This window comes from Ceratosolen solmsi, unplaced genomic scaffold (genome assembly GCF_000503995.2).
Source record: "Ceratosolen solmsi marchali unplaced genomic scaffold, CerSol_1.0 scaffold56, whole genome shotgun sequence".
Classification (NCBI taxonomy): Eukaryota; Metazoa; Arthropoda; class Insecta; order Hymenoptera; family Agaonidae; genus Ceratosolen; species Ceratosolen solmsi.
The window spans coordinates 3,448,284-3,464,260 of record NW_011948425.1 but is presented as its reverse complement, the minus strand read 5'-3'; the positions used below and the strand labels follow the sequence as shown (position 1 = coordinate 3,464,260).

Here is a 15,977-nt window from a genome sequence, read left to right as displayed (position 1 = left end):
AAAGTCTATTCTAAAAAAACATTTGTCTCCAAAACATTGTTTGATTTCTAAGTATATAATGTTGCATAAATCTATGTAAATTTGCACGTTGATGTTTCTAGTATAATAAAATGGAAATGTGAAGCCAAACTATTTATGTGTGATTGCGTTTCTTAATACTTTGAATTACAAGAATAAATCTTAAGAGACGTTTAAATAAAATTCGGCTATAATATTCTATTACGTGCTAAACGTAATCCGGCATAATTCAATGTACCAATGGAAAAATGGAGAGAAAGAAAAATAAGTAAAAGGACGAAAGGAACAGTGGTGATGAGTCAGCAACAGCAACAGCAGCAGCAGCAGCAGCAGCAATGCTCCATTCCAATGGAAGAAAAACCGGTCTTTCAAACGTTCATATCAGTTTGGTACAACATACACACTTACACATCTATGCGTATCGTGAATGTGTATTCGTTTTGCAAGGCAATTTGTGGAAGCTTACGAGGTCGTCACGATGAATTAGAAATTGCCAACACATGTATACACAGTCTTTTATATAAGAATAGAAGAACCGTATATCAATGAAAATGACACGATTACGATATTGCGGTCGCCAAGACCAAACGAAGAGCAATTTCTGTTTACATACACAATTATCCGCAACACTTTACACAATCTCTGTATGTCTCTCTTTCTTTCTCCTGCCTCATACGTGTTCCCCCATCCTCGGCCATTAAGTGATTTTTTATAAAAGTAATTTTCTCATATATCAACTACACAAAGACTCCAAGATTATTATTTGATAATTTATATTTTTTATTCTCACGATTTATGAAGTACAAAATTAAATTTTAATTAATTAATATAATTTGAAATTTCATAAAGTTTGAAAATCTACTAACGTAGTATATTTATACAAATTTCTTTCGCTCAAACCTTATGTCTTTAATAAGATAAAAAGTCCTGAAATAAAGAAGTAATCTTATTTCTTACATATTTTTTTTTTTGTTGCTGTTTTACATTATTATATCAAATTGAGTTTTATTTATTTATTTATTTATTTTTTTATTTATTTATTTCTTTTTTCTTAGCGAGCCATTAATCTTTCCTGTACTTCGTGAAAAATTAAACAATATTAAAGGATTTCGGAATATTTGTCGATCGAAAAAGTGCCTTTTATATTATCCGTGAAATTATATTTCTTTTAATAAATTATTATTATCGAATGACATGATATGTGAAGAATGTTTAATATAAATTTCAAAGTAAAATAATAAACTTTAAGGATGATTTATTCGAGAATCATAATAATGTAAATTGTTCAAAAAAAGAAGCGGTTTGTTATACTAACTAATTGTAATTCCTGAATCATCGGATGAAAGTGTTGGAGTAACAAATTTTCTTCCTTATATTAGTTTTTTCTTATAATCTAGTGACGAAGTTGAGTAACGAATTATTTCAGAACAAAATACTTGTCACTTATGGATGTTCCACTTTATTCTCGATATGTCGGTGATCATTAACTTCCCACTGGCCTTAAACACTCACCATTATTCCCATATTTTTTATTTAATATGTAGGCACTTAAACGTGAAATAATATTTTCTAATAATAATACCATAAGTATGTTTTAAATAAATAAATGTTGCGATGAAGTAGCGAATAATAAGTATCGAAATTATTGAAAAAGATATAATAGCGAATGAATTTCGATAATAAGTAATGAATATGATCTTGGTGATAAAAAATTGCTCCCTTTGAAGCAATTGCTCATCATTAGATAAATTGTACAATTTGGTTATTTTAATAGTTTCAATTGCGCATCGTCTTGATGATTCACATTAGCATGTACTACTACTACTACTTAAGATTTTTTAAAACTTAAGAGAGAAAAAAAAATTTTTTTTTATTCCATTTTCCAGCTCAATTCGATTAAAATTTATCAAAATGACACATCTAGAGTACATATTTTTAAATTATATCTAGCAAAGTTTATTTATCGTTATTACGCTTCTATAATATCGTTATTCAAATGTCTAATCATATGTTTCGAGAAAATTTGTGTTTTATGCAAAAATTTTTGCATTATTTATATTATGGGTAATCAGAAGAAGGTGTAAGTCAGAGTGATTGGCAATGAGAATGTTGTAAGTAAAAGTGAACCCGATTTGCTTTTGACAGGTAAAGGACAATGAAACGCAAGTCAAAGTAAACATCAGGTCGAGAGAAGGTTTTAGGAAAACGTTCACGGAAAAATAAACAGAAGCCTAGGATCGGAATTGATTGCGAAGTCAATGGGCGCAGTCAGACAATTCTCCAAGATTCTAATCTCTGAGCAAAGATTTTTATCCTCCTCGTCGTCGTTATTGTTTAAATGTAAGGGACCCACGCAAGAACGATTAATGTGGCCACGACTCTTGTATTGCCAGAGCACTTGGAAGTTGCAAAAATCTTTTCATCAATGCAAAACTTACTTTACAGCTTCTACAGCTTTGGATCGTATGTATGTTGAGTTGTTACTTCGTCCACAGGAATTCTGTGACTTATTATTTTTTGTGATTTTAGTATGAATTTTTGCATGTGCATAAAATAATAAAACTACGCTTTCGTTTTATAATTAATAAATTGGTTACTTATCGAGCTGTAAATATCTGTTAACGAACTGTAAATATCGATTTATATTTTGTCAACGTTGATAAAAAGATTGAAATATTGTATTTATATTTATGTATATATATATATATATATATATATATATATATATGGATAATAGAAATGATGAGAAAATAAAGAGTTTATAATATCTAAGAAGTATACTCTGTAAAATCTTAAATGTTACACAATTAATTTCATTGATGTGAAAAAATTCAAACTGCTTTCTCTTAGTTTTCCATATACAATCGCTACGCGACACACGTTTTAATTATTAGAATGCATTTTTATATAATTCTGACATTTCTATCAACTATAAATTCGTTATGCTAATCAATATATATCTAGTTCGACACTATACAATTTCTTTTCTTCCGCTAATATCTACTCGTAATTCAATTTATACCGATTAAATCAGCTCGCTCGTAGGCCACAATTGCAATCACTTTCTCTATCATGAAGATTTTTACTTTTATACACTATATTTTTCATTATATATATATATATATATATATATATATATATATATTAGTTTCTCCTATGACATTTTATTACCTTCTATCTCGCTTTCGTTACATTTTGCATTTTTATGTGCATTAAATTGTTTTTCCATCTCTACAACACTGAATTGTCTCGTTCCTAGTATTCATGAGCAGCTACTTAATTTTTCTTTGATGTGCGCTTATCAAGGAATATGTCGCTTAATGTTTTCTTATAATTCGTAGTTGTGTAATATTCTCAGACATTAGCCAAAGTGAATGCAAAGAGCAAGTGTACTTGTCGTAGTAGTCTGCTCTTAAATTTCATTTCCCTATATTTGGAAAATCGTGAGCTATCTTCGAGGTAATCTTTAATAGGCTTTTTCGAATATCGTATTGAAATTTTTCATTACGTTCTGGTCGAATAATAATGAACTGATCAAAACGCTCTAATTGCATTTCTTTCATTATTCCGTATTCATAACCCGATCCGAGCGAATAAAAATTATGCTACAATAGCTAGCGAAAAAAGCTTTATTTCTTAATATGAAAGTGCAATTGTATTTATTTATTTTTAATTCTCATTATTCATACACATTATTATATTTTCAATTAAAACTGACAATAGTGAGTTATTTCGAACGATTATTAATAAATAATTGAGAATGAATTGTTCAATCATTTGTAATTCGTACGGAAAAGTTTCTTTTGAGAATGTACATTAGAGCAGGTGGAACGTAGGTACCTGAAGATTCATTTGCAGATTGTAAAATTTTATATTTGCATCAGTCATTAATGAAGATCGAATTGTCAATGTTTGTTAAAATGTCTATGGTCTCGTGTGGTAAGTACTTTTTTATTGGAGAATTTTGTAAAATCTATATTTCCAATCAATTTCGTCTGTCTCTTGTGTTCAACGAAACAAACTTACTCCCTGTTTACCTTTACAAATTCGCACAACTCACCAAACTATTCTATCGCATTTATCACATTGTAACGACTTAGTTATCCCATTCAATAATATAAAATCTAATAGTATTAATGATTATTAATAGTAATTTATACGTAAATGTAAATATTCCATATTATCGCAGAATTTCATTTCTATTTATTCTCTTGCGTTCATTAGTTTTCTTTATTTATTATACTTTTTTCATATATCTATTTTTATTTATATGAAATTATACTATAAACTGGCAATTGTTTATTTCATTGATATTAAATAGAATCAATAATCCTATTCTTAAGCAAAAACCTGTATATTTAATGTTTTGAATATTCAATCGCAGATAGATGTTATTCTTAGAGATTTGACGGGAAATATTATTATTTCAATTCTATGAATGATAATTTTCAAAAGTTAGATATTCCATATACAACTTTTATATATTTATAAAGACAATAGTATAGCTCTTATATTAATTTTGAATTGATCATTACAATCAAAATTTGATTCGATATTTTTATTTTTTAATTCTAATGTATTTAATAAAAATAAGCATGGAAATCTTTGTAGGTTTTCTTTTAAACGATTATTACATTTCATACTTGATCAGCTATTTTTTTAAACATCTTTTTAATCGTCTCAAAACACATTGGCAATAATAGATCGAATTTCTCATTCCCTTCTTCATTTCTTCTCCCACTCTCTACGCATCTTTTCTCTCTCCTCAGATTATCCAAATGATATATAATTACAATTTAATATATTATATATATATATACATACTTTCATTATTAATTTAAATTATTTTTTAATAAATTCATCTTTATAATTACATTATACATAAATCGCTGACATAACTAGTTACGAGTTTGTGTTTAAAAGAACCTGATTACAGATTCGTATAATTAACATCGTTTAAAAGATTTTCACGATACTTTGAATCTTCGGATTTTAAGCTAATCCATTAATAATTTTTATCGTTTCATAAAATTTAATTAATCTTAATTGTTAATGTTTACTAATTATTTTTCAATTATATTTCCAAGTATTTTGTAAATATTTTGAATATTTCCATGCGATTGATAATTTTATATTCAATATCACTTCATCAGTATTTGAATAATTCGTAAGAAATGGCGAAACAAAAACTAGCCTATGAATATTTTAATGTACTTAAATGCTTAAGAATGCTCAGATTTTATGATATTGGAATTCGAATGGTAATAAATTTATAAACATACAAATGAAATTATAGCATTTAGTAATTAAGGGAGGCCTATTATAATTATTACTATAATATAATAATTATTATTGTTATTATTATTGGGATCGATCGATCGATTATTGTTATTATGGGCTATTGCGCAAATGTGGGTCTTTTAGTGATTTGTATCATTTTTAAATTTCAAATGTGGCATAATATAATATTTCTTTCGTTTGCGATAGCGTTGCGTTCTTATTTTATTTTGTTTTTTTTTGTTTTTTGTTTTTTGTTTTTTGTTTTGTTTTAACGACAATTTCCTTTTCCCTTATCGAATCGGGCACTCGCATAATTGACAACATACAGGCAGCCTAACGCATACAACCACATCGTTTCAGACATACGATGGCACCAGCGTATTTCTCGAGAGGCGATAAGACGCTCAAGGTCCCGATGTCATTGTTCGAGGATAACCGAAGGCGCTTGATCGATCGACTGCGGACCAATTCGAAAGTTAAGCAGCCAAAGGGTTGCTACGTTCTACTGCAGGGTGGCGTCGACGTACCCTTCAACGACACCGATGTCAATTGGCCGTTCAGGCAGGTGCGCTACCTACCACGGCTCCCTTCCCAACTCACCCACCTCCCACTCCCCCTCACTGCCCCCCAGGTTAATTAGACCGTGGGAGCGGAGTCGAGTTCTGCTGGTTTCCAATGCAACGCGTAATCCGTGCTTTTCGGGTAAATCGGGCGATTTCGTCGAGATTCGGTAATCGAAATCATGGAGTGGCTAAGGAGGTCAATGGATAAATGATTCGGATGCTGAGAATGCCGTGCCAAAGGTGGCACTTTCATTTCCTCATTTTATGCTATGTATTCTTGGCGATGTTGAATCGTCTCAACGATGCTACTCGTACAAAGATCGGGATAGCGTGTAATGTGCGTGTATGCACGTGTGCATGACGCGAGTGTAATGGATTCGACGGAGGGGGATGGACATGTTATTATGAATATTACTGTTTGTTACTGTGCGGTGAAATCGGATTCAATAATTTCGCTGCATGTAGCATGTGGGACGCTGATTAAAGATAAATGTTTTATTTTAAATGGCACTTTTCACAATACTGCCACGTGTATGTGGTGAAAACCCAAAGTAGACGGACTAAGTATATTTGATATATTTATCATGACGTGCCGATATGAGAAAAGCCAAACAAAACGTTGCCTTAAACATGTAAATACTTGTATTATATTATTGAATCGAAGTCACGCAAGATCCTCGCTCTTGTGTTTACATGTTCGTTGGAGAGCACCGTCAACAAGTCCGTTTATCCCTTATTATTTGCTTAGTTTTATTTTTACGTTCTTTCACACCTTTCATACACCATCGCGCCAACAGTACATTTCGCAAAATTCCAATTTTTTAATCGTAACCGAGTCTTGGTGCAATAACGAATAACAGCTAAGGATTGCTCGGTATAGAATTCCAATAGAAGCCTCGAACTAATAATAATAATAATAATAATAATAATAATAATAATAATAATAATAATAGCGTACTTGCTCCTTAAGTAAGTTTGCTCGCTTACTTTTGCAGCTTTAAACGTGCAAATGGTTAACGTCACGCTGCGAACGTTGTCACCCGAGTCTCGTGATGATTATCGCTGCGATGCAAGCAAAGACATTCTCCGATCGAACTAGATGCCATCCCCGTAGGGGAAGTGAAAAAATCGCCGCTCGCAGATGCCTCGACTCGTGGAAACTTTCGAATACGTGTGTTTGTGTGAGTGTGCACGGTTTGCGTGTACGTACGCTCGCGCCTACTTCGGCTTCGTTCTTTCAACTCCTTTCCAAGACTCACCACTCTGCCGAGAGTGAGTGAGTGAGAGAGAGAGAGAGAGAGAGAGATAGAGAGATAGAGAGAGAGAGAGTGAGAGAGTGAGAGAGAAAGAGAGGGCACATTGACCCTCAGCCACTTATCTCTCTTGCTGGGGCGAGAGACGCAGCACGACTCTTCTGGCTTCTCTACCTTCATCGCACGCTCTCGCAATTTTCGTTACTTTCAGTTTCATGGTCGTAATAAAGTCTTACTGTGCTATTTGAGAATATTTCAGTCCAATTAACGTATTTATTGTCAGCTAAGCTGAGTAATGGGATGGAAATTTGTCGTGGATACGAATTGAAAATTATGCCCGTAATTGTACTTTTACCATTGGCTTACGTCAACAAAGTGTCGAAATATCGTGCATTTATCGATTTGCTAATTATTATAATGGGATATTGCTCGTGCGCACTGTGAGTTTTATTAAGTGCTTGATGTGTTATTCTAATTTAACGCGCTACGAATAAGTTTATTATTTATTACGTTACTTATTTATTACCATAAGGTCGAGCGTCGTAAACGAAAATCTTAATCACGATATTAAAAATCATATTAGTGAGTTTCCAGACCCTCATCGTTTAAATTACTTCTTACTCGTCATTTTATTAACGAAATTCCACTGATATAGCAAAAAGATACTAATAATAAGAATATTAAAGCTAATAGTAACGATAAACCTTTACACTACTGCTCGCCGAAGGTTTCCAAAATGACCGAGAAAAAGTTGTTGCTCTGTCATAAGCATTCGCTACCTTCGCTCTATCTCATTATTCTAACGAGCGTCTTTATATTCAATTGAAAAATAGCTTAACAATTATTCAATTTTCTTATTGACTCTGACTATCGACGAGATCCAGGTATAGAGAGCTTTTATGACCGTAAGTTTTTCCGTTTGTCGTACGTGTAGTCTACGAACACAAGGCCATCGATAACGAGATCCATTGAAACCGCCACGAAGTTTTATTGCACAATATATGTCATTTGTTATTTTGACTACATAATGCTTATGTATTAAGATTTGAGCTTTATTTTGTCAGCTTTACAAGTGCTTCCGGTGGCATCTGATTGTATTCGGCTTCGTGCGCGCGTAAAATGAAAAATTACGTGATTCGGCTAGAGCGAGGATCTAAGAAATTACGAGGATCTGCTGCGAGCTCATAGATAAAATTTATTCTTAAGGAGCCGTTGATGATAAAGTTCAACTTGGAACATTACGACGTTTTATGAGCTTGATATGGTAACTGCTTGTATTCAACGAGAATGTGTACGAGGTCAGCGTTAGCTTGGCCCAAGTAACGACATTACGAATAACAGGTTTTAATTTATTTGGTAATCTCGGGTATGAATGGCCCTTGGAAAATTAATGGGCTATTAGACTTATTAGACATTCTGCATTATTATAATTCGAATTACTATTACGTATAATCATACTTGAAGGGGTCGACTCCAAATTAGCGCTACTTGCTGATTTAAATTATTATAATTAGCAAGAAAAACGTTATTATTCCAAAATAAAAACAAACTGCGTAACAATGGCTTGAATTGGTATTGAAAACAATAACACCGTATTTCATTTACCTAATTCATTTACCTACAATTTGATCGCACTATTGTGTTAATCATGCAATTGTTTTACAAATAAAAATTGGAAATGTGTTAGTAATTTATTATTCTTTAAATCAATAAGGAGTAAAAGTAAAAGGCGCTATGACCATTTATAAACATCAATTTAGTCCAATTATCAAATAATATTTTTCTTTGTTTATATTCAATAGATGTTTATTCTAACAACAGTTATTTCTCTTACTACTTCATAAACATTATTCAGTCTGCAATTACACGAACCAAGTGTATCTTTTATCGTTCATTTATTATTTCTTTTCCATATATTTATTATAATAATCGATGAAGCTAAAAATCTTTCTTAATCTAAATAATTGCCCAATTTTTACCAACATCAATTGCTTTTTTATTCACAACACACACACACACACACACACACACACACACACACATAAATATTGTTATTCTATTTTATTTGTGAATAGGATTGATTTATTAAATAATGAATAATGTTTACATTTAACTTCATTATTCATAAAGAGAATTTAGCGTATTTTATTAAATTTTTTTTATACGTAAAGCAATACCATATACATAAAGGTATATTTATGAAATTCAACATAACAAAAGTAAAGAAAGCTTGGGAAAAATTTTAAACATAATGTATAATTATATACATGCACCAAAATACTGTAATCATGTTTTTATAATTTTTTATTATCTCAATTCATTTTATATGCTATACAAAGTTAATACTTGGATGCTAAAAATAAGCTTAATTATTATTAAAAAAAAAAAAAAAAAAAAAAAAAAAAACTCTTTATTGTTGTTTATATAATGTATTAATTGCAAAGTATAATGATTAAATAAATAGTTAGAAAATAATTAACCACCTAAATAACAGTAGTATAATAATTAATATTAATAGAATGAATTGAGTATTACATGTAAAATTTTATTGCAATGCCAAGAAAACATATTTAAGTTTTTCTTTTTGATGTTTCGTTTGCCTATGACAATTTAACTTTTGGTATTTCAATATTTGCCTAAAATATGTATCAAATAATTATAAGGTAATCTGTTTTTATGCATGAATAAGTATTTATTGTTTGCTGAATTATTTTAATATATAATGAATCTTTCAAAGGTATTGGCATAATAATATTTCAATTGAATGAAAACGTTAGAATAACTTTATAATAATTTCTTAATAAAAATGACAATCACGCGTAAAATATTTATGATATTTTGGTTTTATTGAAAAACATCATGTGTACACGATTCTTATTCTGTTATTTTATATTATTCATTATGAAAACGTATGTATTATTCGAAGACTTTTTTTTTTGTTTTTTTTTTTTGCTTGAAAAATAAATTTTTCATTCATTATAATGAAATTTTTCAATAAAGAAAAAATTTTTACTTGACCGTTTCATACAAAACACAACTGTTTACGTTTAATAAATATTTAAGCGCATTTATTATGAAAGAGTAATTGTCTTATCTATTGTTATGATTGTTTTCGATTTTAGTAAATCTTCATTGTCAATTTTATCCAAATGAATATCTAATTAACGTGTATTTTTTTTTATTTTTTTTTTATTACGCTTGTACTTCAAGAGCTTATGTGTAATATTATAATATATTTCATGATATTAAAATATTACGAGTTAATATTTTAAGCTATCTTCGTTCAGCAACAGAATTAGATTAAATATTAATGTGCAAATATTAAATGACGCAATGATTATATAAATTATATAAATTAAAGCAACATGTATAATTCAGAAAATATATTTAATCATTATGTAAAGCTCTAGGATAATGCCAAGTCTTTCAATGTTATATTGAAAAATGATTAATTCTAATTTTTACTTTTGATATATGACCCATAACGTGTTTTATTTTTTTTTTTTAATTTCTTTCTAAACTGTACTTTTATTTCTACTAAAATCCCTTCAACTTCTTTTTGAATGGTTATCCTTAATAGTGCTATGAACGTTTTTATATCATTTTTATTCGTTTTAATATCGTACTTTTTTGTTATATATTTTTTCAAAATATTGAAACAAAATATTTCTCAATGTGAATGAAGAAGTCTCGTTAGACAAATTAAGTAATATTAGTCAGCCTGGCGTATGACTTTCTAATAGTCAAACTTATCCGTTTAAGTGTTTATTACGAATATAATTTGGAGCTAATTTTTATGTAAATTTTAAGTTTCGTTTTTAAGGAAGCTTATTTTGTAATATGAATTTTAACAAATTCACATTACGTGTAAGTGCATGTAAATTTATTTTCATGTATTATATAGATAACTTATATAGATGTTGATGAATTCGAATGAATTTATATGACGATTTTAATTCAAAATTTTTATGGACAAAAATGTTTATGTTCGCTCACGCGTAATTAATCGACGCTTTTATATCAGTCAACAATATTTTTAAATATCTTCGCGAGAACGGTAAGTTTTTCTCATATTAATTTTCGACATCAAAATTGCCTACTTGTAAATTGCGCAGAAACGAAATACACAAATACAAATGCACTTTCTTAATGAGACTTCATGAAAATATATTTTTCAAATATGCGAACTAATAACAATTGTATGTCGTTTAAATACAAGTAACATAGATTAGCTAGAATTTAGAGTGTAGTCCACGAATTTTGTAACAATAAGTCTATTTACAGCGCGAATACGGCGATAAAACTTTTATAATGAGATAACACGTAAGAAGGAAACCAGTTGGATCGGCAATACTCGGACTGTATTTCCTCTTGCACATGACACTCGCGCGAACATCAATCCGCAATGACTCCTTTATAATTAATGCAAAACTGACTGGTCGATCCGCTCGCAGGAGTCCTTCTTTCAGTGGTGCTTCGGCGTAGAGGAACCGGATTGCTACGGAGCCTTAGACCTTGAGACTGGTCGCTCGATCCTCTTCTTCCCGCGCTTACCCGAGGAGTACGAGACATGGATGGGCAAGATCAGTACCCTAGACGAGCTTCGCGAACGATACGCCGTCGACGAGGTTGAATATGTCGACAGTCTGGCCATTTACTTGAACGAGAAGGGCGTCAAACTACTGCTGACTTTGGTGAGTCGATGTTTGAATAATATTTTTGCAATAACAACGATGAATCCAAGTCATCTGATAACTCAGAACCGTATTTTTCCATGCTTCCGCGCTCGAGTTATGAATGCACTTTTCCAATAATGATGTGGCTAGCTTATACGGAGAGATTTATTACTAGAATTATGCAATATTTATTCGATCGTTCAAGAACTAATCTTTTTATTCATGTTTATCGTGATATCTCGCATTTCAAAAAAGGTTTTATCTTTACAATGAGAAAAATATTCATTTCTATCGTTTCGCTTCTATCATTTTATGTAAACAAGAGATGGTTCGATTGAAATTACCCCAAATATTATATGATGTATTTTGTCTTAATTGAAAGATTAAAATTAATTAATACAAATCCAATTAATGTACGTGCTATTCAGTATTTGTATGGTAGAATTAAAATTTATTCTTATAAACGTGTGTTTGAACAAGTATTTATTAATTATATTTTCTCTCTCTCTCTCTCTCTCTCTCTCTCTTTCTCTTTCTCTTTCTCTATATATCTATCTCTATCTTTCAATGACCATGCACTATTATTATTCTACACTTATAGAAATAAATTGTAAAAGATAAATTTGTGGTAAACTTATGTTGTAAAATTATTGTTTCGTAATTAAATATGCGGTGAAATAAGTCTGGAAAAAACGGTATTTACATTGTAATGGATTTTATATTTCTTGAAAAACATGTTATAATGCTAATGTTGACGATCTGCTTTCTTAAAAATTTGCGCGACATTTAACTTCCTGCACTCGAGTGAATTTTTCCAAGTCAAGTGAGACTAGCCAACGAGCCAGCCAGTCGCGTTATCAGAAGTAAACATTTTTTCAAAGCGCGTATAAATAAGTTGGAAAATTTGAAATGCAAATGACCAAGCATTCGTCGTGACTGAAATCTAGTTATTTACATCAGTTAAAATCTCAAACCTTTTGATTACGCATTTAAGTAAGCACGCGAGTGCTGTTTATACACTATCTCAGATTCAAGTACGTGATTTAGGTTAATAACAGAACTCGAAGGGAAACGGTTACCAACAACAAATGCCAAGACAGAATCCAAGAGAGTACAAAACCATCCTGAAATAATAGCAACCCCGAAATATCTAATTTTAACACAAATTTCACTGTTAAATAATTGTATCGTGAGAGTAGTGTCAGTTAATGTAGTTGAAGGAACGAGAGTAACTTGCGCATTTACTTAAATATTTATGTATCTAAGCGAGGCTCTTATAAACTGAACTCTTACATTCAACCAACATTTATGCGAACTAATGATATTCGTCAGCGAGAAAATACGAAATTGAGAAAGGAATATTAACGAAGCATGAACGGTGGTTAAAATTGACTCAGCGCTAATATAAAATCATTCATTGTAGTCTTTATTTTCTCTACTAAGCAATTTTTTAATGCCAGACACTCGCGTACGCGTTAAAAATAAATAAAAAAAAAAAAGTAAGCTTATTTGCTTGTCAAAGCCTTTATAATAATAATAATAGTAGATTTCTAATGGCTGTGACATCGGTGTGTCGATCTCCTTCCTCTGATCCTCGTTTTTCTTTTTCTGATCAGATATGCGCACCTATGAATGCCAATTACTAGACGATTTAATATTAGGCCGCTGAATTTGTAAACGTATTTTATTCGTTACATTATTTATAATAGATTATTTTACAATAAAATAATTTGAGCCTACAAGAAATTTGACGCCCTAACAAGTACTTGGGAATAAAATTAATTAGTTGTAATGACATTCGCATGTATCGAGCTAATAAGGTAATAAATACCATTTGTTACGTAAAGAATTATTAAGATCGAAGATATATTTTAATAAAGCACGAATATGCTTAAGTATGAATGCTTTGAAAAGTGTTTATTACAATGAAGATAATCTTGGCGAGTAAGATAATTTAAGATTGGTTATGTATATTTATTTAAAAATTCTATCCACAGGGATCATAATACAAGACTTCCTTTCTTTCAAAAAGACATCCATTTAATACAAATGTTTATATATACTTGGAAGTATATTAACTTTTTTGTAGGCTTACTAATGTTTTTATAATTTTAAAATATATTATTACGTGACTCATGATCAATTTTATTAAGTCAAGTGTCTCTACATTAATTTATACATTTCACTTAATATATTCTTTATACTAGGCTCCGATAACTGTTTTTCAATTGATATAAGTATTTTTATTAAAATAATTATATATTCCTGTAATAATGAACGTGTACTATTATAGCGATAATTAAAAAAAAAAATTTTTATTTAATTTCATATCATTATGAGTATATTTAAAGTGAAAATATAACTCGTTAATTTTTTTAATTATTAAAGCATTGATAATGCATTTTTATCAATCTAAATATAATGTCATTTCATAAAAAAAAAAACAAAAAAAAAAATAATAATAATAATAATAATAATAAATAAAAAAAAAAGAAAAAAAAGAAAAAGAAAAGAAATGTCGTTAATTTGTAATAATATTCATACTTAAAATGTATAAGTATTTTATAACGCTTTCCTCATTTCAATCTTAAAATGAATATTAATTTTTATTGTGTTATTAAAACGTACATTAAAATACAAGGTTATATATTTATAGAACATATAATTATTATTAATATCAATAGAAGATTTACGCCTAATTGTTATTTGTATAAGTTTACGATCAAAAAAAAAAAAAAAAAAGAAAAAAAAGAAAGAAATCAACAACACTAACAACAACAGCAAACAATTGCATATCAATGCATATCAAAGTTCTTAATAAATTGATCGTTATTATTATTTGTAAATTTGAAATATAAATTGGGCCATTTATTAACTTTCAAATAGAATTTTTCCACTAATTATTTATTATGTTGTTTTACAAGACTTATCCGACTTATCTGAAATATAAGCTTTATGGCCAATTGACTGTCTTAAGTACAATTTATATTCCTAATAATAAACCTAAAATTTCATATTCATTCTAAATGTCCCTTACTCATCATATTATGAGTATAGGAACATTAATGTTATGATCTGTTCTCGTAACGAATGTTTGTTCTCCTAATATAAATGACGAGTAACGTGAATGAGAACTTTTTACTTATCTTCTGAATTATATATCTTCAATGCTTAACTCGAGACATAATCGAGGGCGAATAATGTCATTAGTTTCATAGAAAGTTACAAGTGGCTATGAAAACTTTAACACTTACAAAAAAAAAAAAAACTATATTTCATTATGATTTACATTAATTCTGCATTTTGCCTCATTTATATGCCTTAAGCCATCAAGGCAGTTATCGCTTCGTAGAAAATGCATAACATTTTAAAATAAATTTGTTATAAGCCTTTGTTAAGCACAATGATCGATGATGTTTATTAACAATTCTTATATAATTCGATGCAGGGGCTCCACGCTCGACAGCTTAATTTTACAATAACAAATGTACGTGTTGTGCGAGTTGAAAAATCTTTTAACCGGGTATTTTGCTTAATTTTCTTTTTATATTTTTTATTTACGAGCAAATCTTTTATTTGCCTATAATACAATGGTGCGATAAATCGAGAGACGCGTGTAAAAAATTTTTGTATTTGTTGATTTATAGTTAATTAAATGTAACTTAAGCTAATTCAATTAATCATACAGTCGTGCGATATCTATGCTTGACGAATGTTAAGAAAAAAATTTCTAAAAAAACAATGAGAAGTTTTGTGTGTATTTGCATCTTAGTCTATTCATCGATTCATTATTTACGTCGGTTGTTTGCATTTCTTCAATGTAGATTATGTCTCGTAGTATAATTAGTCCAATTTTTCACGGTTAATAATCTTTTTACACACTGCAATGCAATCAATATATCCCTCCACTTTTTCACTAATAAATGTTATTATATATTACCTTTCAAAAGATGCGTAATGCCATGAATCGCTAATAACAAAAAATAAAACAAAACCAAAAAAAGAAAAAAAATCAATATACTGTTTTATATTAAAAGAATATTCGGATTTAATAAAGTTGTTTTGTAATAAGAGATTGAGATTTCAACAGTCAAAATTTCCATTATACTTTTTCCTTATTAAAGTTAAATCTGAATATTCAACGGTTGGGGGGTGGAATTGGGGGTGGAATTGGGGGGGGGGGACGG

The 15,977-nt window shown here is 29.7% G+C and overlaps 1 protein-coding gene across 1 annotated transcript in view; it reads left to right on the top strand.

Moving 5' to 3' along the window:
• The first annotated feature begins 2,364 nt into the window (after positions 1–2,364).
• Positions 2,365–15,977, top strand: part of Dip-C (dipeptidase C) — a 34,681-nt gene continuing 21,068 nt past the window's right edge. Inside the window, exons 1-3 of the mRNA XM_011500328.1 lie at positions 2,365–2,485; positions 5,659–5,863; positions 11,569–11,808. Of these exons, the coding sequence (XP_011498630.1) occupies positions 2,385–2,485; positions 5,659–5,863; positions 11,569–11,808 (546 nt within the window). The 5' untranslated portion in view covers positions 2,365–2,384. The remainder of the gene's footprint in view (positions 2,486–5,658; positions 5,864–11,568; positions 11,809–15,977) is intronic.